Consider the following 25,418-nt stretch of genomic DNA (forward strand, 5'->3'; position numbering starts at 1 on the left):
TCATACATCCTCATCATCATCTAATGTGAACACCTTGTTCTGCTGATTATATGTCTGATATGGGAGGTTTGGTGATAGTGTGTTTTTTTTCTCCGTGGAGAAAGGGATGAATGGAGCTTGTGGGGAAAATGAGCCACTTCTTTTATCCAAGTAACCATAAACACAGCGAGCTGCACGACCATGAAATGAAATAATGAAAATAACTGTTGCTGCACAAGTTAAACACAACGGCATGAAGAAAATTCGAAGAAAGTGGAAATAGCCAAGCCAGTCTCACAGCAATTCTTGAAATGCTAACGAAATGTTGATTTGTGTACGGACACAGATTTTCTATTTTTTCGGCACGACTTTTAAACTAATGTATTTCAACTTGCAAACCCAGAGCCAAGGCAGTTTTTGAACCAGTTGTGTAGTGATTTGTGTACACAGATGGGAGTCCCCCCCCCCCCATTCTTTTTCTGTAATAATCTCTCAACCTGTGTTGTGTTTTATTGTCTGCATTTTTTCAGACTTGCACTCGCATGACACCGCAAATTAAACTTTATAGAGAAAAGGCCATGTTGCTTCCAAAGATTTAAAGATTTAATCCTCCCAGAGCTGTTTTACCACTGTCCACATTATTTTATTTCTGCAGCTGCGAGTAACTTCGGCATTTCCTTTGTGCATAATAATTCTTTATGTACATCGACAGCACATCAGTAAATTCAGTGTCCACTGAACAGTGCAGTGTATGCAAAGTAAACTAGCTGCATTTGCTCTCTCTCCACCTGCATCTCCAGACGTTACAACATCCAGAGACAGACAACCATTCATGTCCACATTCACACCTACGAGTGACAAATGAACCTAAACCTGTGTATATTTGGACAGTGGGAAGAAACTGGAGGAAACCTACGGGGTGAACCTGCTAACTTGTCTCAAATCCAAAACCTTCTACCTGTGTTTCTGTAGTGACTGTAACATCTGTGTAGGACAGCACCATCACTTCAGGTCCAACAACATATCAGGCTGTTTTTGCTGTATAGTTTTGAACCAGGTCTGCCTCCGTGTAATCTCAGCACTTGTTACTGTACGCTCTGTACATTGCTGTGTGTGATTCAAATCATGGAGTAACATACATCTTGCTAAAGTTAGAGAATGTTGCTGGGAGTTTTGACAGCCTGGTAATTTGCCACCACATCTGGATCCATGAAAGAAAGGCAGCCAGTGCTCGCTACACTCCCCTCCTTTCTGCACAGGGTCTGCAGGAGCTGCTGGTGATTCAGCAGGTGTTTAACTAACCTCAACCAAAAGTATGTGTAAGAATTGGCCAACTATCCAATTTATATTCCAGACAAATACTCCAAAGGGGGCCAGCATATCACCAGAAAGTGGAGTAACAGCACATTGAAGGGGGCAAATGGTTGATAGCTAATGCTTTGTGTGTATGTGAAAAGATATAAATATGTTTGTATCAACATTTGTAGGATGCTTAGGTTGACAGCACGCCTCTTAGCTAATGTCACTGGCAAATGGCGACTCAGAGGCAAGTAAACTGTCTCCACAAATATGTTCTACGTTTTATTCTGCCAGGAAAAATGACAAAAAATATACACAGTAGGTCTCATTATAGTTTGTTTCCCAATACAAAAAGTGAGAACTAAAATTTCAGTTGGATTTTAAAAGCCTGTTGTAGCGTTTTACGTAAAAGCAGGAGGTCACAATATCATGTGTTTAGATGAAATAATACCACGTATAGAACACTGTATTATCTACATAGTTATATTTGTGCACAGATGCACAAAATGCAGTGTGTGTTTTGCCCCCTTCCCTTCCCATCAGATGGCTTTGTGTATCAGACCACTGGCATGTCTCCAGTGCGGTGTCTCACCATACATCTGCTTTACGTGCAAGCTGCTTCTGACTGCTCTCTGCCAGCAACAGAGGGAAAGCATTTGGAGCATTAGGAGCAGTGAGGTGATCTGACTTCACCTAAAAACAAATGTCGGTCTCTCATTAATGAAACCGAAGCTGAAGAAGTAACATGGCTGACTTCTCCTACTGAAGTTATTTACAGTCAGATGAATACCACTTGGAATTCAGCAAACGAGCAAACTTTTCTGAATCCTAACGCAGCACCATTATGTCAGCTTCATGCAAGTCTACACAAAGATTCTGTCACCGTTTCACAACGAGTCACAGAGACTTTCTACTGCCCAAACTTCTCCTCAAACTCAGATAAGGAGCGAGAATCAACAGATCTGTAAATCATTTCATTTTAATTAACCTTGCTGGTCATCTTTCTTGTCCGTTATCACAGGGGTAACATTCATACTTGTGTACAGGACTGTATGTGTCGCAGACTTGTTAAGTCTTCCCTTGCGCAAAAAAAAAAAGTCACACAGGGAGAATGTAGCTGGAGATTAGATTAAACCACCAGGTAATTCCATGCAAGGACGAGGGTCCAGTAATTACAAGAGCTTGTCCCTTACCATCAGTAATTGAGTTTACTCTGATGAAGTACGGACGAATGTAATCTAATCAGCAGAGATGCTGGAGAGACTGTTCTCCATTTTCTGCGCTGCTAGGTTGTGTTCATGAGGGCAACACCTAAGTCTCAGCACAGATTCAGAGTCTGGTATGTTTTCACTTGAAGGTGTGATGTGATTTCTGGCCTCTGTTGAGGAATTGTAAGTGCTTTTGTATGCGTAAATTACAAATTACTGGCATATCTTCCATAAACGCTGCTGTTTAATGCCTGCCTTTCACTAGCTCTTCCACAGGTCTATGAAAGAAAGCTTTAGCTTGGTTTGTACCATAGGAACAGCGCCCTCTGGCCAGCATAGCCAAGAGCCAAAAAACAAATAATAAAACAAAGCCTTTGTAATATTTGCTTAGACTTCCCCCGGACGAAAGTGGTGAACTAGCCAACTGCCAAGCGACCAAACTACTGGTCATTACCATTCCTACAACAGCTTGTGGAGGCATGGGTAACTCAACCTCCTAAGACCAAAGCATGGTTGAAATTTATGGTGATCTAGCCTGTTTGCAGAAAGTTAGCCTTTCCCCTTAAACAAGAAACCTGGTAATTGTAAAGTTCCATTAAATACTAATATCAGATGCTTTGTGTGTGTAATCGTATCCAGGCCTATAAATGTTTGACAAAATAATTCTTATTGTCACAGGGCATCTTTGAGTAAGATCTTGTTAATTGTCTTTTTCTAGCGTCAGATGTCTGAATGAATCATTCTCTCATTTGAAAACCAGCTTCTTCATCTTCTTCCTCTTGTTTACATTTCCTGCAGCCATTGAAACACAGAGCACCAGTTCTGAGGAGCTCGTCCCCAGCCCGCCGTCCCCACCGCCCCCGCCCAGAGTCTACAAGCCCTGCTTCGTCTGCCAGGACAAGTCCTCTGGATACCACTACGGTGTCAGTGCTTGTGAAGGCTGCAAGGTAGTACTCCCGAACCTCGTCAGAGCAAATGAGATGCTGTGTTTTCTCTCTGAGACGCTAAGACAAAGGGCATTTCCATCCAGAGTGGTTGTTATTGAACGCTGAAGTGGTTTTCACACAACTGTCTTTATTTAGCCTTTTGAGAAAATGGCAGCTGAGTGAAACTGAGAGCTTTGGTTTCGTCTTACTTTTCTGAACTTTTGTTCTGTGGATGGTAGTATGGATGAACTCATAACAGGTACTGAACTCACATGTCAGCAAATCCTTTTCTATAATACAGAGAGAACTGGATCTGCTGATGATGACTGGAGTACAGTTGAACGCTCCAGAAAAAGCTTGTAGTTCGACCTTGAGTTGGGGCTGTTTTGTAAAACGTTTATCATTCAGTTGTAAAATGTCTAATACAGAAGAAGTTCAGTGACTTCAGACACAAGGAGAGCATTTTGGGATACAATGACAACAGCATCCGTGTGTTGTCATGCAATGAACTCCAGGACATTAAGCCTTTAATACGGTTTGAAAACAACATAACGTAAAACATAACGCAAAAATTGCCAAAACGCACCCCAAACCAAACTCCATTTACCTCAGTTTCACTGCCACAGCAGACCTTAAAAACCGTAAAACCAAAACTATCTGGGGACTAAAAACCACCAGAGGTAAGTGAGAAAATGTTTTTTTTTGTAATGTGGGTGAACTGCTCCTTTAAGACATGACAGCATCTCTGCTCAGTCTCAGCCTGCCATTCTCAAATGCTCCACTTTTAGAAATTCCTTCAAACATCTGCTCTGCCAGCATTTATTCTGTCTTCTATCTTTCTTCTTCCACTTACAGCAACTGTTGCTAGGCAACCGCTCACGCCCGCATGCACATACTGTATACACACACACACACACACAATATTCAGTAGACTAGTCAGTGAATAGGCTCCTAAGAATGGATTTTAAAGCATTACTGAAATGCTGTTTGGAACATTGTATATGTAGAACAGATGAGCCGAGCACCAAACAGTAAACACTGACACTGCTTTGTTCGTGGGAACAGTAATGGATCACATTAAGGTTTCTGTGAGCATACCACATGTATACCTCACAGACAGCCTGTATAATTCCTTCCCAGGCGTTGCAGTTTCCTCCAGTGTAGCCAGGCTGCGGTGTCATGTCCTCTCTCTCTCCTCCCCACCTCTGTAATTGAAGCAGTGGTATGCCAGGAATCCTTTAGAGTTTTTGGCCCAGAGGGAGGTGGTGATCAGTTCACTCACTAGACTCTGGGTCAAACTAAGTTGTCTGTGGACTCCCATGCCGTTTATGTGCCAATATAAGCCTCATCGTAAAAAGGCCGGTCATGACCTCTGAGCTCCCTGCTCTGGCATGTGATTGAGGAAAGCCCCCCCCCATACCCAGCGTGGGTTCACACAGATAAGTGAAAAGTCGTCATGTCACTGATCACATGACTGTGAGTCTGAGCACACACACATATAGTGCAGATTGTGCTTCTGTAATGACAGGTGGTGAATGAAGGGAAGTCACTGTCAATGTGCTTCTGAGATTATCACCACTCTGCTCACTCCACACGGCACATTTATAAAAAATAGTTCAGTTCGTGGCAGAACAGCCTTGATTTATTTTATTTTATTATTTTTTTTTTTAAAATCTTGACTTAAGACAATTATTTTTTCCCCCCATGTTTTATTTCTGTCTCCATGGCAAATATACTGTTGTCTTTGGTGCAGTGGGCAAACTCCTTTCATTGGAGAGATGCAGCCGAGCGTACCCTTACAGCTGTGGCTTTTAGCCAGCAAGAAGAGCCTTTTACTGCCCGGTGAATGGGCCAATTAGAGCCGTGAATACAGTAGAGTCAAAGACAGACAGCGAGTGGGAGCGTGGCGGTGCTTTTCACATGTATGCACATATGCAGAACATCCCAACTTTTGCTGGTTTTTTCCCTCAGTTCTCAGAGAAACATGTCATTTATGTGAAGTTAAGGCCAAAGCAGCAGCAGTTTGAGGTTTTCCCAGAAATGGCAGTGATGCACATCAATGTTTTTTTAAACACAGCCATATCATTAATTCAAGGCAAGCAACAGAAAATACCTTTTATTTTAAATTCCTTGTATTCAGAAGAAATCACCTCTCTCCGAATTGTTTATTTCAGTGAATACACTGAGTTTTATTACTTATTCAGGTGAATATTTCTATTGCATTGGACAAATAAATGAGATTAAGTCAAAACTCAGGCTGTGTCTTAAATCACTCCCTTGTTCACATATTCACTCTTCCTCACATAACACATGCAGTCCCATCTATAAAAAACAGGAGCATTTACAGTGTAGGGTTGTCAGCAGAAACCATTATAACATGGATGCTACTGTCTTTGGCTCCATCATGGTCATTCTGAGGGAACTATATACTGCAAACATTTCACTGTCAGAAACCACACACTCAGGCTAAACAATGGACAGTAAGTATAGCTTTACCATAGAGGAAATGGGGGACACTTTCCATTCAGTGAATGTGGCACCTTAGCCTTAGTGCTAACCTTGTAGCCACACCACATAAACAGGCTGAATGTAAGTGTTGTTAAGTATCTGTGGCAGTTTGTTACAAAGTGAAAGCAGATACAAACAAACAGCCTAAATGAGCTGAACCAGCTGTACTGGCATAAATACTGGATTTTATTTTGATGTAGCTGTCAGAGAAATTTTGGAAGCTGATGTGAAAAGTTTTCCCTCACTCCACTGATCATAACAACAGGCCTGAGCGAACTGACTGGGGAAGAGCAGAGTGAAGGACCGGTGTTCTTATACTGCAGGTGTGGCTGATTGGCTGATAGAGCACAGGTGAGCAGGTGAAGTTAAGCCCATATACACACAGACAGGAAAACAGACAAACAGGGGACAGATAAGAAAAAAAGGGGTGAGGGAGAAACATTTTTAAACAATAAATAAGTTTCCCTCAACTCTACAGAGCTTTTTAGCATTTTTTAGCTCATTGTTTTGGTTTTATGGCCTGAAACTTTACCATTTTGTTTCACTCTCAGCAACAACAGGCAATTTTTTTAAGCAAAAAAAAAAAAAAAGCTCTGATAAACCCACTGTGCTCTACCAGCCTGGCACCAAACAGCAGACAGACACAGTCAGCAGCTATGAGGTGAACATGGGTGAGACCAAAACAGAGCTAAAAGGATAGTGAATATTAAAATGACATTCATCAGATGGACACAAACACAACTCCAAATGAAAGCTAATCTTTCTTTTTGTCTGCTGAATGTGACAATAGACTATTTGCTAGAACGGTGCTAGCTTCAGGAGTTGGCCGCACCAAGTGGCCAAGAAAAACCCATACAAGAAGTGAGGGAGAAACATTTTTAAACAATAAATAAGTTAAATTATTAAATAATTATGAAGCCACAGACAACAGCATTAACAGGTGCTGGCTGTGATATTTTCAGAGTCTGATTGTAGTGTGACTGAGTAGCCTGAGTTACCCAGCAGCAGATTTGCTTGCTTGTGTGGACTGAGCTGATTTGAATTGTTAAAAACCGGTGCAGGCATATGGGCCTCCAGAAGCACATGCATATGCAGCAGATGACAGTCTCATCTGTGTTGACCCAAAGTCAAGAAATCCTCCAAAGTCAAGGCAGCCTTCACATTCAGTCACCCTCTACACTTCCTGCCCGTTTGACATGTTGAACAGTGTCCTGAAAACTCCGGACGAAAACTCCACAGTGTCACGGGTGCTGTGGCACCACCTTAAAGTTAGCAGAGGGAATCTGATATGTAAGTTCCCGTAACTTCATCAGAGCATGATGTCCGTAACTGACTCTGCTTTTCATTCCACTGACAAACACAGGAGGAAAAAGCTAAATATAAGTAGTATTGTAGACTCCAATTTGTTGTATTTGTCTTTCCGAGCATGAGGAACTGCTGGTTCTCAGATTTCTGTTTACCTGTAAACTCTTGCATTTTGGCTTTAGTTTCTGTAGTTAGTGTTTCTTTGCTAATCACACTTCTCCCAGGAGAGGAAACTTAAGAGTCCGACAGATTACAAAAAAGATTTTACAATTCAGCTTTTTCCAGTACCTGTATCCCTGTCCACAGAACGCACTTTCAACAGGTTACGCTTTGTTCACTAGGAAGTTCTTCACAGCACGGTCTGTGGAAAAAATGTAAAGCCCTTTCTGACATGCATCTTGTCATATAAAGGTGTAGGCAATTTCATGTTTTTCTGATTCCTGAATATGTGCTTGTGACACTTTTTCATAAAACTCATGGCAGCAGTAACATTTGTGTAACCCTTACAGCACGGCACAGGTCTGAAGTTGATGCTGTCACATGAACATAAAACCTACAACAGCAACACGCAACCTAGACAGAGAGAAACAAAAGCCTCATTTCATATTTTTAAACTAACGATGTAATTGTGAAATGAGTCACATGGCGTGACAGAAGAGAAATTATCACCCAACTGTGTAGTTTCCCTCAACTCTACAGAGCTTTTTAGCATTTTTTAGCTCATTGTTTTGGTTTTATGGCCTGAAACTTTACCATTTTGTTTCACTCTCAGCAACAACAGGCAATTTTTTTAAGCAAAAAAAAAAAAAAAGCTCTGATAAACCCACTGTGCTCTACCAGCCTGGCACCAAACAGCAGACAGACACAGTCAGCAGCTATGAGGTGAACATGGGTGAGACCAAAACAGAGCTAAAAGGATAGTGAATATTAAAATGACATTCATCAGATGGACACAAACACAACTCCAAATGAAAGCTAATCTTTCTTTTTGTCTGCTGAATGTGACAATAGACTATTTGCTAGAACGGTGCTAGCTTCAGGAGTTGGCCGCACCAAGTGGCCAAGAAAAACCCATACAAGAAATGAATAAATCAAACATTAATTAAGGCAATGTTAAATGTGCATCTTGTTCACCAACTGTAATCTCTTTGGTGCTAAGAAATTAAAATCCATTGTATAAACCTAAAAAAACACCATTAATATTTGGTTGAGGAGATTTCTGTCATGTTGAACCACGGTTGTGGGAGGGGCCACTGGTTTCTCTGTCCTGTATATCCATTTAAAATTCAAGTCAGAGGCTCGAATCAGAGCGGTAGCAAATTCAAAACACTTTTTCACTGCAGTCAGAAACAAACAAAAGGGGCCACGGTGGCTGAATTCACTCAAATTGACCACAATATTAAAGGTGAACTCATTTAAGCTTCTGCTCACAGGTAGCTGTGCACATGACAGAATTATAATCACTGTGAGCGGATGTTTCTTGACAAAATGAACCTTGGGAGTTACAGCCAGCCTTGCAGCTGTTATGTACACAGGCTTTTACCTTTGACCTTTTATCAAACAACCAGATTATCTTCTAATACAGCTGTAAATCTTTTGTACTGATGATTCGACAGGGAGAGTTTCATGGTAATCCAGACTGCAGGAGAACCAGTTTTACATTTTACCGTGTTGTAGATTTAATTTTAAATAGATAAAAAAAATGTTCTCATCAGTCTACACTCAATAATCCATTATGATAAAGTGAAAACATGTTTTCAGACATTTTTTGCAAATTTAGTAAAATGCAGAAACTGAACTGTCTTATTTAAAAACGTATTCAGACCCTGAGCAAAAACTCTCACTCCAAACTGTGGTCAGGTGCATGCTGTTTGTTTTAATTATCCTTGAGATGTGTCCAGAGCCTGATTGGACTAAAGCACACACACCTGTGTATGTGAGCTCCCAAGGTTACAACGAAGTGAACAGACAGTGAAAGGGTCTGAACTTCCTGAAGCCACTGTGGCCTCTCTCACTTCACAACTCTTCTCTTTCAACTTATACCCATGCTGCTGCATGGATGGACGGATGGATGAAGGACTCAGCAGCAGAACGCTTTAGATTCAGCAATAAGCAAACAGGGATTAGTCCCAATCCAAAGTCTTGTCATTCTACGCCTGTGCACCATCTGACATTATAAAATACACAGCAGAATTCTCTAATTAAAGATGAAAGCGATGAGAAAAGCTATTAAGGGATTCAGTAGTGAAAGTAGGGGCGAGCTTCCCCTCGTGTCTCTCAGCCTGTGAACCGCTCTTCCCTTTTCAACACACCCCTTGTCATACACCTAGTGCCAAACACTGCGCAAGCACTGTGGCTGTTTCCTTAGCGGTCATGTCATGAATAAAGCTGAACGTTTACGTAATGTAACGTGTGTGTCAGAATGACAAAAAGCCATCACTTGGCTTCACCTACAGACAGATGAAGCCAGCAATGTTATGCATTCTGTGTCTGAAAAAGAAAAAGAAATCTTACAGATGAATATCCCACAACCTGGACAAATAAAATCAAAGCTATGTTATCTGTATAATTAGAAACTAGAAAATTAAGAGAGAAAATGTTTTCCTTAGTGATTTAGTTTCCTTTTTCAGACTGGATGCAGAGCAGTTTAGAAATTCACATCTTAGCGTTGTTTTGCATAAGCCCTGAAATGTCCAGAAAGAAAGACAGATTGAATCTGTACGCGTGTCGTCAGCGCTGACAGGCCTTTAGGGAAGAAGACAAAACTTTGAGCTGAGAACACTCCTCCCCCCTCTCTGTGTTACGTGTTGGATCCTGAGACGTTGACACAGTGGGATTAGTTTGATGGAACTGGTTTGACAAGCGGGAGACCATAACCTCCGTGAATAAAACACAATTCAGAATGCTCACCCTGGAAAAGAAACACTCCTCTTTCTGAACCGCCAGCCCTCTCTGCTCTCTTTCTTTTCCTCTGCAAAGCCACATGCAATGGGTGAATAAATTCACCTGTACTCACCAGAGATTTTAGACCTAATTCATTTTTCACAGGACCTACCGGAGGCCTGGCATATAAATAATGTATGGACAAAATGAATGCACATTCCACCTTCCACACAGGAAAACAGCTTGTTTCTAAACTTGTGAGAGGGTTGAGCTGAGCGTTAGGTAGGAATGAGGTACTTTGGATAAAAGCACTAGTAAACTGCCGTCCATTTACTGCGGCTACATACTTAGAAATTTAATCTACAGCTCACAACATCCTGTTTCAGATACTGCTCTAACAGCTGGTCATAACAACACAAGTGCTTCCTCGGTCTATCACATCTATTTATGGCTAACTGTCGTAGTGGATATCAGGCTTGTGAACATACTCACAATTTCATAATAACTGGCATATATAAATCTATAAAGCACTCAGGAAAACACACACCGTGCCTCGGTCACAGCTGCTAAATACACCAAAAGTCACGTCATCATCTGCCGCTTATCTGGGTCCAGGCCCAGGTCACGGGGGCAGCTCCCGCCCAATTCACAATGCACCGAAGTCCTATGGCACCTCCACAGGTGGTGAGCCCATGGGAGGTGGTGCCACCCGGACTGGGATTCAAACCCACGACCCTGAAAGGTTGAGTCTCATGCTCTACCAACTGAGCTAACCGGGCAGCTACACTAAAAGTCTTGTTTTAATAATAAAGCATTTAGAAAAAAAACATCTGCTCCTTCATTTAGATTTGTATCAAAACAGAAAGAAAATCCCATAATCTCAGACTGGATTCAGTTAATGTGGTTGAAAAATTAAATTAAAAAAAAAAAAAAATAGACCAAACTGTTTAAAATGGAATTGTAAAGTCAGGACCATCTTAGATCTAATTAACATCTAGAACTATCCGCATTATGTCAAAATCAGATTTGGGCAGAGTCTGAAAAACTGGGCTTATTATTCTTTTTTTTTTTTAATATCTATTTAGTATTTATTTATGTACTTAGGCCATTGAACACCCACAGCTTTTGCCTGCACTGCCCAGCGAGGCCGCTCTGAGTCTGTATGATTACATGGCAGGTCAGGTCACAAACCTTATAATGTGGTTTATGCAGCAGCAGGGAAAAAGACCAACCTGGTGGGGAATTAATTTACAGATAATTGTGGGTAATAGAATGGTTCCAGTATTGAGCAGGGCATGCTTTTGCACAACTGAACCTGTGTGGGACTTCTAACTTCTAACTTTTTTTTTTTTTTATGACATTTTCTTTTCTGAGAGCAGGAAAAGAATAAGAAATGTGGTGTTAATAAGTGGATGTAGGTCTGCTCTGTTTTGGAAGTGCGGTGCACAGCATGGAACCCCCTTATTGTCAGAGGAGATCTTGCAGAGTGGTTTGAGATATCCTGCTGACTAACAGACAAACACATAAACAGGACTAAAAATATAACCTCCTTAGTATAGCAATGAATTATGCAGGAGTTTATAAATCTGGTAACAAGACTGCATATGCATTTTTCTGCTTTTGTGCTTACACGGATTTGGAGATCTCACTGACGAACTGGTTGAGTTTTATGTATCAGGGCCTGGAATCAGGACAGACAATAAATATGAAGGTTTAATCAGCAGTAAAATGAACATTCAGGTGTCATTTACATTGAAAGAATGAAAAATCCTATTGTTTGTCTTGCTGCCAGTGGTTTGCCATGTGTCACTCACTCAGTTAACCTTCCTATATATTATCCTCTCTGCTCCTGCCTACATCCACAGCAGTGCCTGGGCCGGCAGCACCCTCCACACATCTCATAATCCTTCTCCTCCCCCATGTGCTTTTCATATCTTTATTTACTCCCTGCTGTCCGCTGCTGTTGCAGGACGCCCATGATGAAGAGCCCAGTTGAGCTGACTAGAGAGATAGAGAGCGAAAAGAGGACGTGGATCCGCCGGGGCCCTTTCTCTGACTGCGTTCTGCCTGTCACCATAATCTATACAGCTCCCCTCGGTGCTAACACTCACTCCATAATGTGATTTGTCAACGCTGTACAACATAAAAGAAGTGTGAGCGCTAATAGAGAGAGAAAAATCAAACAGAGAGGGTCAGCGGCGCAGAAGTGTGACAGGAAATAGATATGACTGTTATGCCACGACATCCTTCTACTTTCCCCTCGGTGCAATCTGCAGCTCAGCTGGTGAGACTGCCTCTCGTCTTTTTTCGGTCAGGGCCAAGATGAAAGGCAAGATTTGGGTTTTGTGTATGTTGCGTGTATCACCTGGAGTGTGAGGGTACATTTGGGCAGAGCTTAGGTTGTTGACAATGTGTGAAGTCAAGAAACAGTATGTGAAGTGTCCTCTCGCAGGAGGTTTGTCAGAGGAATTAGAGGAACGTACCTGCTAGAACGGGTCTCCAAAATGTGAATGGTGGTTTGGTTTTATGTGCTGTAGAGTATTTTTTAAACACATTTGCTTACTTGTTGGATTTTGTGGAAAGGTGCAGCTCAGCACTGTGTTCCAACTTTTACAGGGAAACTATAGTTACAGCATAAATCAAGATAAAACATATTTTTTGTATCATTGGAATTATATGTTTTATTTTCTAATATTCCAACATCTTCCTCAAACCAGAATGCTGTCCTGAAGCTAATATTTAAAAAAAAAACAGCAGTGATGAGGGTTAGTCAAAACCATGAGTTTGAAAAGGGGCCTAAAATGACAGTGAGAGTTTGTATTATAATCCCAGTGTTTGACTGGCTCCATATTATCAGTCCAGCTAATGAAAAACTGGAAGAAAACCTGTTTGTACAAGTTGGTTATTTTCTGTCTGCACTCAGGATTTCACTGACAGGAACAGCCAAACACAGAGGAACAAGGAGCAGAAACAAGCCAGGGCTGATATCCAGCAGGGAACCAGAGGGTGATGCCAGTCTGCAGAATTTTTTTTTACCAAAGTAAAAGTTGCATATGAAGTTTAAGCTTTGCTGTGGTTAAAATAAAAAATGAGCTCAGCTGACATTTATTCAGAGTAACTCTGAAAAACAAGCGTCCAGCCCCCAAAAAGTCCACAGAAATCAGCCGCTGCTGTGAAATCGTATCGAACAGTGGTACGAGAAGCAACAGTCAGTCTGATACAACACGGTGCTGTGTGACTGACTCACACTCTGACCTGAATATAACTCATAACATGAGCTCATCCCTTTCCTGTTATACACTTTGCATTGTGACAGCTTTGTGTCAGCTCTTGCTGTTGTTGTGTTACTTGATTTGATTCATTTATTTTTGTGTGTCAGCTTATACTGTAACACAAGCCTGTTCAGTATCGATCCAGACTCCACCTGGATCTATACTGGTGATAATGACAAAGGGAACCAAGCATAAAGGAGTTTTCTCAGGACCTGCTGGCTCTGGGGAGCCCAGTTCCCAGCAACATGGACTCACCCTGAACGACAGGTACACGACAGGCAGGTCAAAGCATTTAACGACAGACTGACAAAGTTTGACAACTAACTAACCTAAAGATGCATTTAGCAGCTGGAGAGTTACATTTTTTTTTCCTCAGTAGTTGGTGGAGACCAAACCAAAGCTAAAAGGAGAATGAAAACTGGGCGACACAAACACAACTCCACAACTCCAGCCCACAACTGACCTCTAAGCAAAAGCGCTGTGCTAAATTACTTTGTGTCATACAGATGTAGGTCTGAGTAATTAACATTAAATTCTTGACAGAAGATTCAGGACTTAAGTCCAACCATACCCGAAATGTTACCACCTGAAGAAGTTCCACACCTTGGAAACACAATCCTGTGGCACACTACTGTTTCTGTGAGTGCATACCTTGCCGTGCTAGATGGGACAGGTCAGCAACAGGTCTGACTCTGTGTGGTGTGTGTGTGTTAATGTGTAAGTGAGTAGGATGGAGGCCTCCCATTGGAGAGCGAGAGAGCTTAAAGATGGCTTCTGATTGCTCTGGGGGGCCCTGCCAGGTCTGGGACAGAAAGATGAGCGCTGAATGGCGAGCGGCAACCTAAAGAAAAGGGCCACAGTGGGGCGTCTGTGGAGGACCGGGTGACCTGAAACCTCCTCATTCTCTCCTCCGTTGTCTTTTCATGCCTCTCGTTCGGTCTCCAGTTCTGTGTCTCTGCAGCTATTCAGAACTGGTTGGGTGAGTCACACAGCTCCTCTGTTCGGGCCTCTCACAAGCTATCCGTCCTTTTTCTTCCTCCTCTTGTTCTCTTCCTTTTTTGCCCTCTCCTTTCTACTCTCTCCTTATCTTACCTTTCAGTCTCTACTGCATCTCCGGGTCCATCTGTGCACTTTGGGTGTTCGGATGGACAGATAAGCATGGAGGGGTATGGTGGAGAGAGGAGGAGGAGCATAAGAGAAGAGTGGGGGTCTGATAGAACCCTGTCTTGTTTTCCATTGTCGTAGCTGTTGACTGCCACTCTGTTTGTGCCTTATCTGTTGAGGTTTCACATTTGCCACAGTAACAATGCGGGTCTTTGTGCAGTCTGGGCTCCTTTCTTGTCCTGTTGTTCTGTATTTTCAGTTGATACAGCAGGTGAACCACAACACCACCGCTGTCCCCATTTTGTGTTTCCCAAATGTCAACTTGTAGCGTCTATAAAACCCACCGTGCACACACACACACACACTCTCAACCCTTGATGTGTTCACTGGAGGAAGTGTGTGTACATGGAATACAATCATTTTTTTGCTGTTGGTTGAGAACTTTGTATCTCAGCATATGTTCAACCCCTCATTTTGACATTAAAAAAAACAAAATTGAACAGGAATAATTGGATTTAGGAGTTTTCTCATGGCTGCAGTCAGTGAATTTTAGGAAACCTTCTTTACTTGTTGTCCTTGTCTTCTTGCCCACAGTTGTTCTATCAACTGTGTTCCCTGCTTGAACTCTGTCATGTCTTTCCAGTAAACTGCAGGTGTAAGTAATAGCCTGGACTGGATAAACTGGATAATTATCACCCTCTACCACCCCCCTCCTCCGACTTTCCACTCTACCTCTTCTCCTCATTTTTCTGGAACCCCCCAGGGTCTCCAGTGTCCTCTCCACTTTCCACGGCAGTGATAAGATGTCGACACGATTAAGAGTGAAAGCTAATCCGCCGCTCTGCCTCTCTCCCCCCCTCAGCTGTACCGAACGCTCAGGCAACACAAAACGCTGTGGCCGAGTCCAAAGAGCCGGACAGCCAGTGGATGGCAGGAGAGAGAGAGAGAGAGAGAAAGGGAGATTGGGAGAGAAAGAGGAGGAGGCCAGGTGGACAAGGGGTTGGCTTGTAGCTAAATAATTAATGGGCAGCACTTTCGTTTTTTAATCTGTAAATGAGAAGGCCTAAGATGGCGAGGCCGTCGCTCTGACACCCTATACCCGGCCCATTAAGATAACAAGATGTTGGATAATGATCTTGGTTAAGGTGCAGTTTATCAGTCCAGGGGGAAGTGGCCTCGTCTCCCAGGTGGCTGAGGCTTGTGTCCCCTGATGCACCGACATTACATCTCGACATGGCCTTATCTACAGAACAGCAACAAAAAGACAGCTCTGGTATGAAGAGAGCTGCAGTTCCCAACATAAACACATCACATTTTCCAGAAAGCACTCATATATAGCTCCTCAGTAAAACCTAATGATATTAAATAATGCACATCAGCTTGATATTCATTTATCCTGTAAATTTTCACTGCTCATAAATTTTTCATATCTCCAAAAAGTGGGCAAAGATTCAAGGGTTTGACTGATGTCTTCATTAAGTTTATATAATATTACACAGAGTCATTGAAAACACTTCCGAACATGCTTCTGACTGGCTGCTACATGTTAATAAGAACCTTATATTAAACGACACTGCAACTTGTTAGCTGACAGTTTGATTGATTTTGGGAGATTTGGATGCATCAAGCTCGTAGCTGCTAATGTCGTCTGGTGCCTGTATATTCCAGCAGAGATGAGGAGTGAAACCATTTTCAGCCTCTTTTAAAACCTTTGGTTTAACTTATAAAACGTGTCACTACCCAGCAAACAAACAATTCTACCAGACATCTGACCACAGAGCACATACTACACAGTAGCATCACAACCTGTAGCTGAGCTCAAATGAAGGCTGAGGTCAAAGATGAGTGAATGAGTTAGATGTGATTTCTGTGGAGAATTTCAGTGCCCTGTGGTCCACGGTCCTATTCTACACTGTGACCTAAAAAAAGGACAGATGTTCAAATGAAGTTCTGCCTTGGCCCAAAAGCCATTTAGCAGCTTTAATACAAAAATATTAAAATGGTCTTGAGAGAATGATGCTGGTTGAACTGCTGCACTCTGCAGACAGGAGGTTAAACTGAGGTGTTAGCAGCTCTGCCCTCCTCTGCATCCTCGTGTACCAGGTGGGATTCATTCTCAGTGTGTCACCCGCAGCTTAAACCTCTGATCCTACAATTTATTTAGCCCGGCAGCAGCCCACCCCCTCCCCCCCACTGCACTCTACCTAGGTAAACACCTTTGTACAACACTCAGCTCAGGGGTGTCCTTTGGTTGCACATTTATAAGCTTCAAATGAGTAAACCCGCAGGGCACACGCTGGCAAATGTCAGAGCAGTCTACAGTCTCAGGTCAACACTTGTGTCCTGTGGTGGCAGACAGGAATGAAAGGAGAGGAGGAAAAGAGAAAATACTGATGAGAAAAAGAAAGGGTGGAAAAAGAGGAAAAAAAAATCAAGGCAAAAAGAGCAGATGTGATGATTGTGTGAATCTCAGTGTCATCTCAGACACTGATGGTCCCTGGAGGGTTGTAGAGATGAAGTGCTCTGAGTCGCGGCATCTGTTCACCTGTGCTGCTGAACGCTGAATGACAGAATATTCAGCTCTAATGCATGACAGAAGCAATGAGAGCGAGGCTGCAGTGTGCTCCGGTGGCTGGTCACTGAGAATCACTGATCTGACGACACATCCACGGACAATAATTACACACAAAACGATACGAGAAATCAGCCCATGAGGCGTGATGAATAAAAAAATACCCTGATCAGCCATGCTACAGGCTTCAGTCAGGCACACTGACCACAGCAGAGCTATGCACATACATTTAAAATTTAAATGATAAGATATTAGATTTTGAATAGACTTTATGAATTTTTTATTCCACTCATTGTAGCATGGGGAGTGTTATTTCCATGTCCTCTAAATGGATCATCTGCTGAGGAGGATGCAGACTTTTCATCTAGGACCTGTTGGCTTTAGTCTGTCTTCTAGCACAATGTCATGTATGTAGGCATGTGTATTTTCAAAAGATAAAATAAGGATAGTAAAAAGGCAGCTGGAAATGGTGATTTGAACCAATCAGTGACAGAAATCTGTTTTTCTCTGCCTTTGTCTAAAATCAAGGATCAATTGTTTAAAAGAACAATATACATTTTTATGGACACTTTGCCATTTGCAGCAAGAAAACCCCCTCCAACAAACAAGAAAACAAACAAACAAAAAGACCATGGCAGTGCATGTACACATGCAGCAGCCTCTCGCAGAAGAAGTGCCAAAAGTGGTGTGAGAGGACACCACCCTCACAAAGCAGCCTGTGTGGTGTAGCACCACAAAGCAGTCACACCTATCATCATGAAGTGCTTCAAGAGGCTAGTCCTCCAGCACATGAAGTCCAGCCTCCCCATCACACTTGACCCCCTACAGTTTGCTTACCGCTCCACTGAAGACGCTGTGACCTCTCCACCCAGCACTGTCCCACCTGGGGAAAAAAAGAACACATCTGTCAGGATGATATTCACTGATTAGCTCAGCCTTCAACACAATCCTCCCACAACACCTGATCATGAAGGCGCAGCTAAGCCTAAACACCTCCCTCTGTAATGACATCCTGGACTTTCTCACAGGTAGGCCACAATCAATCCAGATTTGCATTTACACTTCCTGCAGCACCACACTGAGTACAGGCACTCACCAGGGCTGTGCACTCAGCCCACTCCTGTTCACACTGCTGATATATGACTGCACTGAATCTGTAAGCTTCATTCAAGTTTGCTCATGAGACGATAGCAACCTTTACCCTAAATATGAAGGAGATTATCATCAGCTTCAGAGAGACACGTGCTGAACACACACCGCTGGCACCGCTGTGTAGAGGGTGAGCAGCACAAAGTTTCTGTAAGTACTCTCCAAGAAAGCACAGCAGCATCTCCACTTACTGCATTGGCTCAAGAAGGTGAACCTCTCTCCACCCGCTCTCACCACACTCCACAAAAGCTTCTTCCTTCCAGCTGTGAGGATACTCAGCAGCTTGAGCCAGACAGTCCATGGGAAATGATATTAGAAATTTGATTCAAAGATACTTGAACAATCTGCAGACAACACGGATTTCCTTGTGAACTTATTTGGTCCTGGTACAACATCTGAAGAAAGGCTAAATCCAAGAAGACAATGAGTCAGAGGCAGAGTGGGAGTTAAATGAGCTCGAGCACATTCAGATAAAGGCCTGTACGAACCCACAATGACCTGACCTGACACTTGGTGCTGGGAGCTTCCACAAAGAAACTGCTTCGCAAGAGTGAGCTAGATTTTCTTGGCAGAGGATCAAAATGATTTTATCATAACAAAACTAGAGCTTCTGTCTGTGTTTACATCAGTGCAGAGATCTCTGTTTGCTGTTGAAGAAAACTGGTAAAATCATACAGACAGTTCTCTACGGCTGCAAGCAAAAGTTTGAGCACCCTTCTGTATTCAACTTGTTAGGACTTGTAAGGCTGGTCAAGACTTGTTGTTAGGAATGATCAGCTGATGACATTTCCACAGCTGATAAATTCTCTGACTCTTCAAAGGGGAACTGTGGAAGTCGAGACAAGATCTGGAAGGACGAGAAAACTGTAAAATAAAACTGCCAAGCGTGCTCGGCTGAAAGGCAAAGTGAAATCCCCTATGACTGCGATTGATGCTTAAACAGGGTCTACACTGAAGAGCCATCAGTAGCTTGCAGACAGAAGCTTGCTGCAACCTTATCACAGAAGTCAGCGTCTGAAGTCTACAAGTCAACATTTGGACAAGCTGGAGTCATTTTGGAAGCATGTGGTGTAGAGAGACGAAGTGCAAATTGAGCTTTTTTGGCCACAATCACAAAATATGTGTTTGGAAGGGGGAAAAAATGAGCTGTATTGGATGAAACACCAATCCAACTGTTAAACATGGGGCGTGGAAACATTATTTTTTGGGGTTGTGTGGAAACGTGTGGCACAGGAAGCACTGCACGGATTCAGAGAAGAGTGCATTCCTCTAAATATCAGCAAATTCTGGATGCAGATGTCCTGCAGTACAGCGATCAAAAGCAAACCTCAAAATCCACCATGAACTACTTCTAAAAACACAAGCTGAGGCTTTTGGAACGGCCCCCACAGCCCCCTGACATGAACATCACTGATCTAAAACACGCTGTGTGCAAGGCAGACTAAAAATATCTCAGACCTTGAGGTGATCCCCAGGAATGGTAGGAGAAAACTCCTACATCAAGAACACTGACTTAGTGAGGAGCCCAAACTTTTGAGCATGACATAATTCATGTTTTGTTTTGGGTTTTTTTTAAGTTCACAGAATTAAAAGTAAGGAAAAGCATTTTCTTAATGTTTATATGATTTATACACTCATTCCATCCTGGCCTGAAATTATGACGTTTAGCCCTTTTTTGCCACAATGATTTACTGCCATTATTTAAGCAATTCACAATATTACCATAGATTATACATACATCACTACTGTGGGTTTGGTTCTTACAGTTGAGTTGTAAGGCCAGAAGTTATCTTCTGTAATCTTTGACCAGTCTGGTTTCAATCTTTGTTCATGCCTAACATTACTTGTCAACTCAGGTAGACTTGCAACATTTAAAATCATACAGACAGCTGTGTGATCTGTGGTGATCAGTCCATACAAGATCTCAACTCTCTCTAGACAATTGTGGGGTTCAGCTGTATGTGTACTATGATCCAGACAATATGTAACTGTTGACCAAATAGAGAGTTATTACCTGAGTGGTCAGTATTCATTTCACCCATAAATATACATGAATATTCGCTTCCTTTGATTAAAGAACTTCTAAAAGCAAGTCTGTTAATGTATTCATCCTCTTTTCTGTAGCATTTATAAGGAGTATAAACATTTAAGATTACATAAACATTCTTACTATGTACAACTTTAATTCACAAGTCTACCTTTACCCTAGTCAGAGTGGATCCTATTTCTTATGCCAAAGAACGGCATCCCCAGGTGTTCTGCCATGCAGTATTCCCATTCTTAGATCTGCTGTGGAGTCTCCTGCCACATGGAAATCATTGTAAACAGAATTAAGTTTATCCAGATCTTGTTTAGCTTGTAAAGTCTCTTTTATACATGAGATATCAACATCCTCCAGGAGCTTGTTAATAACAGTGCATCACGCTTTGTTCCCGGCACTCTTTCCTACATGTTCTACAACACATCTCTAATAGTCATGAATCATGATCATATCTACATTGCAGCAGATGCCCGAGGCTCAGGCACATGCACATTCCTTGCGGCAATAAGTGTTTTTACATCCAATGGATCTGCAGTAGCCCTGGGTTTACACAGCTCACTCAACAAACACTATACAAAAGTCTCTTCTGGCAAAAGCTGAGGGCTCGTTGCACTCAGGGGTTATTTTGAAGGAATTGAACTTAGCCACATGGGGGCAGTGCAACAAGCTGGAAACACAACACTGACATATGATCACATTTTAAAATGGATATGATGAACATTTAAGCAAAGAACTACATATTTACACAACCTGCAGTATGGGAGCAACATGTGGAAGTCACATCTGTTTCCACCTGATGAATATAAGTCCAATATTCACTCTCCTTTTAGCTCTGTTTTGGTCTCTACCAGCTCCTGAGTAAAATATTTGGCTCTTTCACTGATAAATGCTCCACTATGTTCACCAGCTAGTAGCTAACTTTGTCTGCTTTTTGTTGCTGCTTCACAAACAACAGGCTTATAAGAGAGGTTACAACAGAGTTTGACAAGAACAGTGAGACTGAATCAAAACAGCAAAGTTGAGCAAAAACAAAACTGATCTGAAAGACAGTAAAACACTGAGGGGAACTGCAGAGCTGGGTGACAATTCTGTATGGGTTTGTCACTACACATGACACATTTCACATAACATAGCTGTTTGATCCATTGTTTATATAAAAATATTCCTTAGTGCATCTTTAAAGTTGCTTTTGAATGAATTCTGAATTAGTGTTGGTTGAGCCAAATCATGACAGAGCATTTTTGTCACTTATCTCTGGTTATCTCCAGGAGATCTCTGAGATTTCTGCCTCCATTTTGATACAGTGGAGGTGACTGGAACTGTCTGGTGTTCACAGCATTAAAATTACATTCAAAAGAAATAATGGCACAGTCTCCTTGCAGAAATAGTCCCCTCTGCTGCTCCAGAGACCTAGTTGCCAGGACTCTATACCTTTCTCATGCCAGAAAATTTTGTTTCCTTTTCCCCATCAGTGTGTATATTTAATGTAATATATCCATAATGTGGATGAGGAAAGTTTAAATGAAGAGCATCACAGCGTAGGCCTTGAACTGTCAACAAACCTTCCCCAGATAGCTGAAGCTCACAAAATGCAAATCTGTCTTAGGAAACAGTCTGCTGTAAGTGCACAACACACAAAGTATAACCAGTATAACCCCTAGCACACTGTACAGCACTTGTCTCACACACACATACACACAAGCATAGATTTCCAAGGCTAAGTGACCTGCATGCTCTCAGCTTTGAATGACATAAGTACCTGAGTAGCCTTGGGTTCTGCACCCAACCTGAACACAGTTATATGGCAGCTAATGGTGATGCAGGCCGCTTCCATGGTCATCCATCAGACCTCACAGGTAATGTCTACCAACTCACTTGGCTTACATCAGCCAGGATAAAGGCCTCTATTAAGAAAATGAATAATACCAACTGAGGGGAGGTGACCTCGGACTGGTCATGTGTCATCAAAGCTGAGGCACGATTGGCTGCTTTTGGTTAGCGTCTGTGCTACCAAGTGGGCGTTGCGGCGCTTGACGGATGCTCGAGGCCGAGGCGAGATGGGCTACAGAGTCAGCCGTTTCACTCCTGTGATCTAATCTGTTACCCATCGTGCATCCTGCTTCACTAATGAAAAGGCAAGGTCCCATCCGTCACAGGCAGCTATGGTAAATGGAATTTTAAACCCCCCTCCTCCCTCCACCCCCATACCCCCCCACTCCCCCAACCCAGTGCAAAAGGGCCTGGATGATGGACGATCATTGCAAAAGACCCCAGAGCTATGGAAAATTAATATCAAGAGGGAAAAAATCAGTGAAGACTCCAGCTTCCTACAGATGCTCCTCTGTTTTCTGTCACTCTGCTCAGCAACAGACGCAGCTGAGCTCGGCCTCTGTTTCTGTGCACCAAGACCTTCAAGGAGGATCCACACCATCTTCATTATCACTCTCCTTCAACAGAACACTTGGACTGTCACACCAAATAACTAAATGTGGTTTTAGATAAAGAGGGCTCCAGTGGTTAAGAAGGGTCATTTCTGGCATCACACAAGCAGAACAGCTACAGATAGGACTCTAAAAATGTGTGGCCTTGTGTTTCTAAATGGAGGCTGGAACATTCAGAACTCTGCTTCATTGACCAGGGAAATATTGCAAGGACCTGACTACTACAACATCTAATGGTACATCCATGTTTACATTTTATGTACATTTTGTCATTTTGAGGTTAAGCATTTAGGTATGCATTAAGTCACTGAATGTGCTCACAAAGATGGAGGTGTACATTTGCAAGGTTTTCTATTTAAAGCAAAGTGTTGGAAATTAAGTCATCATGGTTAGATCATTTTAAAGTTGCCATTTTTAGCTATCTTAGAGTTGAAAGTTCATCTCCTGAGCTCGATGTGAACCCCAGAGCATCTCACTGTAATGATTCCTCCTTTAAATTCAGAGCTCTACCACTGTCACAGCTGGTGATGGAGCCACATGTTTTCATTAATTAGTATTTTTAGCTCTAAATATTGAACGGGTCCAGTTAGCGTCCATTACTTAGCTGTTGTACCACTGAATTACAATGACAGCAGTCTTTAGAAAGAAAAGTGGCTTTGGTTTTCCACAGAAGCTCAATGTCACCTTGTCAGGTTCAGATGTGGAGCTCCAAACCCACAGCTGCACCAAAGTCCTCAGTTGTTCTTCCATAGTGCACCAGCAGCCTCAGTGTTTGATACCCTGAGGTTCTTCACTCTCTGTTCCCACTAGTACTCTGTCTCTGAGCTTAGATCCAACATTTGAAGCTGCACACAGCTCCCAGCAGGGATACACTGCCTCTCTTTTCTCTCAGCCCTTAATGGCAATTGTTAGGCAGTCTCTCGTCAGACTGGCATTTCAATGATGCCGACTGGATTTTGTATAAAATAGGTGGCCTCAGAAGATTAGAAGCAAAATGAGGTTGCGAGAGTCTTCTTTTCATGAACACCTCCCGTTCTCTGTCTGTGTCTGTCTCCTCAGGGTTTTTTCCGCCGAAGCATCCAGAAGAACATGGTGTACACGTGTCACCGGGAGAAGAACTGCATTATCAACAAGGTGACGAGGAACCGCTGTCAGTACTGCCGCCTGCAGAAGTGCTTTGGAGTGGGAATGTCCAAAGAGTGTGAGTTTCACCAACCCCATTTACATTGTGCACTGATACGGACTTCAATTAAATGTTGTCATGGCTTTGAAAGGAAAGATTTGTTCTTCTCTGGTGTCAGAGGCTTTTCCACCCTGACAACAATATCATTTAGGGAAGTCAGTGATTCTTTTTTTTTTTTTACATTTAAAAATACAATTTTTATTTTAATTTCCTGTTCAAAAAGCACCTACATTATTTTTGAGCCATAACTAGTCTGGTGTCTTCACATTTTAATACTTTCTGAGTAAATAAAGAGTGGCTCTTCTTGGCTAAATTGAAAAGGCCCTGTGAACCCACACAGATGTTTTCACTTAGGACTAATTCAGGGCTAATCATCTGAGCTGGAGCTTCTGCAGAGGAGTGACTGTTATAGTAGCAGAGTTGATATCACTGATGCCATCCAGTCTCATGTATGTTGCAACCAGCCTGTGAAGGAGAGCTGCATCCGTCATTCCCCAGTGTTCTGTCAAACATCCACCCACTGGTTTCTTTATAAATTATGTGATGAACAGATAAAAACAACACTGAGCCTAAAATGAAACTTATGACTTTTCCCTTAAATACTAGACTTTTCCGATACTGTATTTAGGAAAACCTGGCCACTTGCTGCTGTGGAGGCCCCCCACATTCCCTCTGCTCCGTTGTCATCGTTCGGAAGAGTTTGCATTTCACAGGTTATTGGCATCCTTTGATTGCATCAGCATTTATAGCTCAGGTCCAAGTCATGCTCCATTAGCTCCATGCTTCTTTCTCTTATGCTGTTTCACACCTCAGCAGAGGAGTCATGGAAAAGATGATGCCTTGATGTCCTCAGGCTAAACCCCCCCACAGGGCCACTGATGAGAAAGGGGACTATTCCCTATCCTATATTCATGGATAGAGGTGAAATGATGGTGTCCTTAGCTTCCTGCTTTGAACGCCTGCTTCACAAGGTCCATACTGACTGGATGTTGTGTTCATTGTTGGGGCTTGGGGTTTACAATTTTGTCCCACATCTCTCAGCAACCATAGCTGATATATAGAGACTATGGTCTTGTGTTATTATTGTATTGTTGAACTTAGAAAGGCCTGGCGTCATCTGAGATCACATGAAGAGTTGTTTGCATTAAATGTCAATACCTTCTATATTCCAATGGCTGTTTTTTGTGCATATAGAATAGTGTACCTTGCTAAGGCCAGGTCCCATTGTAATCTGAAATCTAGAAATGATCTGAAAATCTAGATCCTGTTCCCATTCAGTTCTAATGGCTGACATGGGGGAGCAGCTTACATTTGGGATGGAAGAATATAGAACTGACATCGATCCATGTGGGGTAGAGCCTAAGGACAGAAACGTGCCTACAGGGACATGAGAGAGGTTTTCCTCCCTCAGGGACATAAGATGTCGCACAAAATGTCTGACTTGTAAGTATTTGACGAAGTGGGGTCCTCTGTGTACCAAGATGCAAAGCAACTGTTACGAAGAGAATACAAAGACTGCAAACCAAAGGTTTTCCAAAACTGGGTCCA

The 25,418-nt window shown here is 42.4% G+C and overlaps 1 protein-coding gene across 1 annotated transcript in view; it reads left to right on the top strand.

The window, feature by feature from the left end:
* Positions 1–25,418, top strand: part of LOC121192112 (retinoic acid receptor alpha-A-like) — a 67,367-nt gene that overhangs the window by 10,194 nt on the left and 31,755 nt on the right. Inside the window, exons 2-3 of the mRNA XM_041053675.1 lie at positions 3,285–3,433; positions 23,747–23,888. Of these exons, the coding sequence (XP_040909609.1) occupies positions 3,285–3,433; positions 23,747–23,888 (291 nt within the window). The remainder of the gene's footprint in view (positions 1–3,284; positions 3,434–23,746; positions 23,889–25,418) is intronic.

This window comes from Toxotes jaculatrix, chromosome 13, assembly GCF_017976425.1.
Source record: "Toxotes jaculatrix isolate fToxJac2 chromosome 13, fToxJac2.pri, whole genome shotgun sequence".
NCBI lineage: Eukaryota > Metazoa > Chordata > Actinopteri > Toxotidae > Toxotes > Toxotes jaculatrix.